This window comes from Sphaerodactylus townsendi, linkage group LG05 (assembly GCF_021028975.2).
Source record: "Sphaerodactylus townsendi isolate TG3544 linkage group LG05, MPM_Stown_v2.3, whole genome shotgun sequence".
Lineage (NCBI taxonomy): Eukaryota > Metazoa > Chordata > Lepidosauria > Squamata > Sphaerodactylidae > Sphaerodactylus > Sphaerodactylus townsendi.
The window spans coordinates 66,259,116-66,266,235 of record NC_059429.1 but is presented as its reverse complement, the minus strand read 5'-3'; the positions used below and the strand labels follow the sequence as shown (position 1 = coordinate 66,266,235).

The window sequence follows — 7,120 nt, the reverse complement described above, 5'->3', positions numbered from 1 at the left end:
ACAGAAGGAGATTGCTGAATTTTAGCTAATCCACAATTTCAGAAAAGTGGACCCCCAGGATCCCCTACAGATGCTAATTTTCTGCCCCAAGTATTTCCCTTCTGTTTTAATTAAGTCAATTTCAGCATGCATCGTATCTGCATCTTTTACAAGCATTCTGTACAACACTTCCTCCACCTTCTGACTAGGATAAAAGGACTCATCTCCACTTAGATTGTACTGTGTTTGAAGAAGAGAGCTTTGACTCTTGAAAGCTTTTACACCCTGAAATTCTTGTTAGTGTCTAAGGTGCTAGTGACTCGTATCTAACTGCAATGTAAAAGTATTCTTCCATCTCAGTTAGCCACTAGAGGGGGATACAATCATGCCCTATTGTTGAAGTTTAAAATCATCTGGATTCTTTCTGTGTTTTTAAACATGATATTACATTGTTTGCTTTTACAAAAGACTCTTTGATGTAGTGGAAAGTGCTGTCAAGTTACAGGTGACTTATGGCAACCCTGTAGGGCTTTCATGGCAAGAGACCTTTCGAAGTGGTTTGCCACTACCTGCTTCCACGGGGCTGAGAGAGTTCTGAGAGAACTGTGACTGGCCCAAAGTTATGCACCAGGCTTCATGTGGTGAAGGAGGGAACAGAATCTGGTTATCCAAATTAGAAACTGGTCCTCTTAACCACTACACCACTCTGGCTCTGTTGATAAAGAATAATGGATTTAAGAATATAAAGTCCTCTGTGTACTTTATGAATTATTTGGGTTCTTGGACACCTTTTTAGTGAAGGTGGACCTAATTAAAATATTTAACATGTGCCACAATCAAGCAGGGAAAAGTCCATGTGCAAAAACATCTTTCTGTGCATGGATCACTCCTATAATGTACGCATGCTATTGGATGGTGATGGTTATACACACTGTGCCCTATTCCTGGTTGTAGGCATGTTTATCTGTATGTTGAAATCCATGAGAGTAATAGAATTCTGCCTACTGGAATTTTTGTCAAGTCTCCCTTTGACCTAAACAGATGGATAATTAAAGGGGAAAGGTTCCACAACTGTAATGTTCAGTTAACGAGTTAACAAAATGTTCAGTTAACTAAAGGAGTTCAGGTAACTAACTTGCAAAATGGCAGCCCATGGAGTGGTTACGTAAAACTGTAGCCTCTATCATTCTGAAGTTCTATTCTATTGGCTCTGTCACTGATGTTAAAGTTTATCAGAAAGGCAGAGAAGGTTTTACAAAAAGACAATAGACTTGTTTCCAGTTTTTAATGCTTTCTTGTAAAACTGAAAATATAAAACCAGCTCAGCAAGTGAATTTTTTTATGTACATGAGGTCTGTGACTTTTGAAAGAAGTCCTTTTATAGTAAAAAAACAAACATCCAATGGATTAACTGTGCTTAAAGGAACCAGGATTCTTAAATGGAAAACATAATTTTCAAGAAAAAAACATCTTTACAAGCATATTATATAATTTAAATTTATATTTTACAAAAAAGGATTTACGGCCCAATCTAGGGGAATGAGAAGGGATTTGTGGAGGCAGCAGGGCCCTACGCTGGCAGGTTTGCCCTCCCTGGGGCACTTACCTGCCAGTGTGGTGGGGGCGTGCTAGAGGCATGGCTGGGGGTGGAGCCAACAGTCTCCTGGGAAGCCAGTGCCTGGGACTTGACTTATGTCACCAAAAAGCCCTCTGGAGGTGGCAGGGTAGCACTGCAGTGGCACTGTCCCCAGCCCCCCCAGGGCTCTGGATTGGGCTGATACATACCAAGCAGTTTCAGATGCTCTTCCCTTTTCCTTAAAAGAATCATCTTCAAAGTGCCACAGCAAAAGAATAGGTTCCAATAATTATACAGTATATTTCTTTATAAAATAGGTTGGTATACGTGGAGGGTTGACTTAAATGAGCACATACAATGTTGCAGACTAAATACAGTAAAAATAGTTGAACAACAATTCTGTAAATACAAAAGGCATTATAAGTACGGTAAAGAAAACAACATTCAAGCCTGGTTTAGGTATCTGTGTAGATGGGAGGAATGTGATTTAAACAGTGATCAAAGATGCCATTTTGGAGGAATCCATTATTCTCTTCAGTCCCATTGATGACTACTTCTTCCGATACACACTGTGCTTCAGATATAACTTCATAGCCTGAAAGTATAGAAAATACACAAGACTAATTAATACTAGTTAAGTGGCGCACATTCCAGATCTCACATTGCAAATGATGCTCAGCTGGACAACTTTTTCCCTGCCTTGTTTGTTTTTTAATGCAAAGCAGCTCAAAGGAGCTCTTTTAACTCTTCCCTTTCTGCTGATTTATCTTCTCACAACTGCCTCTCCTGTGGGAGAAACGATGGACACCTGAGATGTCGCTTGTCATTTGGAATACAGGGCGTTTTCCCACTTACCTTCTGCCCCGCGCTACTGTAGCCAAGTAGCGCGGGGTCCCCCGGCACTCCCCACGCTGCCGCTGTCGCGCCCCCTCAGCGCACGTCATTCCTGGCACTCTTCAAAACGGAGCCTTTTGATGACCCCGCGCAAAGTGCGGGGTCGTGGGGAAGCCCGGGAGCGCACCAGAAATGACGTGCGCTGAGAGTAGGGGCTATGAGTAAGTGGGGAAATGCTCACAGTTACAAAACTGAGGATGCTTCAAAACATGTAAAAACTACAGCAACTTCCTAACAATGCATGCCACTGTCGAAAGCAGACATTCAGGTTTGTTTCATGTAGCACAATATACACAAATCATCTTTAGAGGTAATGATAATGTAACCATCATTTGCGTTAAAGTTACACCATCAAACGTCTGTGGTTTGCCCAGTTAATATGTTTTGATAGCTGTACTAGCAGGCAGTGTTTTCTTTGATTAAAGATGGGGTGGGGGTGGGGTTGAGTGTCAGCACCAGGTTCCATCAATTCTCCTGTTGCATTTGGGAAAGCCCTGAAAAAAGATGCCAGCATTTAGTACAATTAAGTGCTGTCACAAAAAAAAATCTGCTGGCAGGACATAAAACTGTTAGTTATGTACACTCCTAACAAAACAATAGTTTTTTTAAAATTTCTGGATCAGGGTTAGCAAGAACATATTCCTAAAAAGCAATCCTAGTGAATATATCTGATAAGTTTTTTTAAGAACTGGCTTTTTTCCTTATATTTTTAAATATAAGGCTTCAGACACATGTACATATAATGAGACCCTGATGAGTAAGTGGGGAACTCACTCATCATCCTTATGCAGCAGCTCCAGTTTTCAGTCACTTACACAGATCATTAGGAAAGTAATTGTTCAGTTTCAAGTGATGTCTTGCCCAGCCATGTGAGCAGCTGCAAAAGAAACAGCCAGTATCTGAGAGACCCAGATTCACAACCTGACTCAGCTATGAAAGCTTGCTGGGTGACACAGGGCCAGTCACATGCTCAGCCTAACTTACTTCACAGGGCTGTTGTTGTGAGAATAAAAGGAGGACAGAACAATATTGTAAACTTGCTGGCTGAGGAGAGGATGAGAGATACCAGCCTGCAAATCAAATGCATGGGACCACACTCACGTCGTGTAAAATTTGGCCATAGCCCAATTTATTGATCATTGGCGAAAGAAGCAGAGGAGAATCATAGGAGGTGGATTCTGCCACTGGGCGGTATGCTTGCTGAACCAAATGCATAAATTCCCCAGCCCAAGTGCTGGGGGAACTGGAGCAGCAAATTGAGGGGAGCCACTTGGGTTATGGAGCTAGATGGATCTCCCCTTGCTGCCTGGGAATTCAGGCCTATTAGTGACTCACATGCAGAATCAAGGCCCAGCCCACTCCCAGGAACCCTTAGGGGGGACCCCACAAATGGGGAAGCAAGCGCACAGGCCTGGCTTCCCCCAAAAGGATCTGTCAAGCTGTGACAGGAGTTAAATGACCTTTATAGAACTGAAACCCATGAACTCCCCCTCTCACCAGGACAGCAATGGCAGCACAGGATGAGTCCTGCACTGCTCTTTGAGTCCCCAATGGAGAGAAAAGTGGAATATAAATACGTAATAAATACATCCATTTGAAGTCAGCTTTCCAGCTCTTCTATGTAATTAAAACCTAAGAGATTATCATCCCCTCTCAAACTTTTTGGGAGATCTGTCAGTAGAAGGTGCTAGGAGATCCAGATCTTTCCTATATTCCCCTACCCAGAAGCCCCTTTGGACTCCTGGAAAGATGATTCATGGACAGTGAAACACTAGGACAAGCATTCATCTCAAGTTCCAGATAGCATAAATCACTGAAGACTTGGACCAATTTTTTAAAAAATATTGGCTGCTAATGGAATTTATAATGTGGCGCTGTGTCATGTTTTGCATTCCTACTAGATGAGATCAAACTTTATGTTGATGGTTCCATAAAAGAAAAAAAACAAGCTCAAACCAAGCCCCAAGGAGTCTTGCTAAACCAAATAGCTCTGTTTTACATACAGAAATTAGAAAATATTTACATGGGTAATATGCAGTTGTCTTTAAGGCTCCCAATATTTGCCCCAGAGAGACAAAAAATATTGATAAACCAAAGCATTTATTTATTATCTGTTGGAATCATGCTCATAGATTAATTAATGTGCAGCAAGATATTTTATTATGCATTTAGTAAAATTTATAATTTATATACCACTCTTTTTCCTTTCCATATCCTCATTGCAATGTGCTGATGGTCTATATTTATGTATTTTGCAGATTTATAAGTTTACATATGTTTATGAGAGCCAGTGTGGTGTAGTGGTTAAGAGCTGGTGGACCCTAACTTGGAGAACCGGGTTTGATTTCCCACTCCTCCACATGAGCGGTGGACTCTTCTCTGGTGAACCAGACTTGTTTCCCCACTCTTAAATTCCTGCTGGGTGATCTTGGGCTAGTCACAGTTCTTCGGAATTCTCTCACCCCAGCTTACCTCACAAAATGTCTGTTGTGGGGAGAGGAAGGGATGGAAGTTTGCAAGCCCCTTTGAGTCTCTTTACAGGAAAGAAAGAAATCTAAACTCTTCTTTTCTATAAATTTTAAAATGAGGCAAAAAATTCATACCTAAACTTTTAAAAATAAAATTATGTGAAAAATTTCTTGGTAGCTTAACCCCCAGCAGAACTATTAGTAGCTGTTGTAGTGGATTTCCTGCATTATTCTGTGATTTCTTTTGAAAAGCTTATTTCAGCTTTCTTTAAATACTGCAGTCTGCCAATCCAAACTTTAAATCTGATGTTAACAGAAAGGATATTTTAGCAACATCAGAATGGCAGAGGACAACACCCCAACATCAGAATGACAGAGGACAACACCCCAAAAGAATAAGAGAAGACTAAATGCTGCATCTGACTTTTCCTATGTGCTAATCCATGTTGTTTACCCTTTAGGTACCATATCTGCAAACCCTTTCTTTGAAGGGACAATGGCATGTGGCACAAGGCTAGCCTTAGTTTGTATTCTCTTATGAGTATAAAGAGACTAATTTATGAATACCACTGTTGCACTGAATTATTTAAATCCAAGCTCTGCATAAATGCGTCCTTAATTATGTAGAAAAATTGGAGCTGAGCTCCCTATTTGTAGCCTCTCCAGCTATGGACACTGCTTATAACTGAAATATTCATAATGAGTCTTGCCCACCAGTTAATCTGCTCCCCAGTTTCTCACAGTCCTTTACTTACCAGCTTCTTGAATTACTTCTCACATAAGCCTTCTCCATGACAATAGCCATGACAACACAGGGCTTGCCTCTCAGTAATCCGGATATTTTCAGTTTAGAGTGAAATGGTAAAAGTCAACTGCTGGAGTAATCAGCTTTAACTCGCCATTGTATGTAACTTATAGCTTAGTCAAGTCTACAGTGAAGACAGGGTTTTAATGGAGTTGATAATGCAAGGGAGGTGAAGGAGGAGCAGATTCAGTAGTGCTTTGATATATTTCAATGTGAACAGACTGACAGCCAAACCTACTTGTTTAGATGAAGGAAAGTTCTGTGGATTGACTGATGCATTTAATTCTGACATAATTTGGCATGCAAGTTTAAAAGATTCTCATGCAAGCAACCTGACTGCCAGCAATAAGAACATAAGCAATGGTTTCGTTAAAGTAAAATATAAGGAAAAGTGCAATATCCATTTTTATATCTTCTATGTTAAACATACATTTTTAAAACTGAGGGAAGTTGTCATGGACTGCGACCAAAATTACTATAATTTAAAAAAATTATTTACCCTTCAATCCAGAGCTGAGATGGATGGGGATAGTGCTGCTTGAGCACTGCTCCACCTGCTCCTCAGGGCTTTCCCACAGTGCGGGAAGCCCAAAAAAGTTACATAACCCCCTCCAACTCCCCCATAGGGGTGAACACAGATACGTCGTGAAAATTGCGGCTTATCTCCACTGGCAACTCCATTGGCGTACGGGAGTCAAGAGGGGTCTGGAGGCCAACCAAGGTCAGCCCCGCCCCCTGGAACCCCCCTGGAATGCCAGCCTAACTGGGAATGACATGCAAACGCCAATGTTAGGTCAGGCGCCACAGTCAGACGTCACTTGGCACCGCAGTGGTCAGGTGTTGGTGGATTTGCCCCTCTGCTGGTGCAAGTGTCCCAGAGAGGGCATTTATGCCAGCAGAAGCCCGCACTGCATCCCAAGGGGGATTTGACCCCCCTGATTGTGCTGCCCAAGTTGTTTAATATAATTTTGTATTATTTTTTAAAAATTGCACTCATTTTTGTACACACTGCACCCAAAACTGCAGTGCCCTTTTGTGCAAACCCACTTGAACTTACAACTTTTTCTTTTGATACATTATTAGGATTTTATACAATCAAAGTTCCTACAAAAATTAATTATATTTTTACAGACAATATAGAAATTTTAACCACTGTCTCAATTTTAAGGGCCATGTTAATTTTGTTTTTTATTTCTAGAAGATGCAAGCTTGCCTTTTAGTCATCAAGTTAGCAGCTCAGCTGATCAAACTAGATCAGGGGTAGGGAACCTGCGGCTCTCCAGATGTTCAGGAACTACAATTCCCATCAGCCTCTGTCAGCATGGCCAATTGGAGATAGTACCTAACACCTGTGGCTACCATCAATCCACATCTCTTTCCTGCCTTCTCGGCTGATGT

At 41.3% G+C, this 7,120-nt stretch overlaps 1 protein-coding gene across 3 annotated transcripts in view; it reads right to left on the bottom strand.

The window, feature by feature from the left end:
* Window positions 1–1,251: 1,251 nt before the first annotated feature.
* The window catches only part of GLIS1 (GLIS family zinc finger 1), a 254,899-nt gene continuing 249,030 nt past the window's right edge, over window positions 1,252–7,120 (bottom strand). For all 3 annotated transcript variants that reach the window (XM_048498920.1, XM_048498922.1, XM_048498921.1), the window contains one exon: window positions 1,252–2,150. In XM_048498920.1, the coding sequence (XP_048354877.1) occupies window positions 2,011–2,150 (140 nt within the window). In that variant the 3' untranslated portion in view covers window positions 1,252–2,010. The remainder of the gene's footprint in view (window positions 2,151–7,120) is intronic.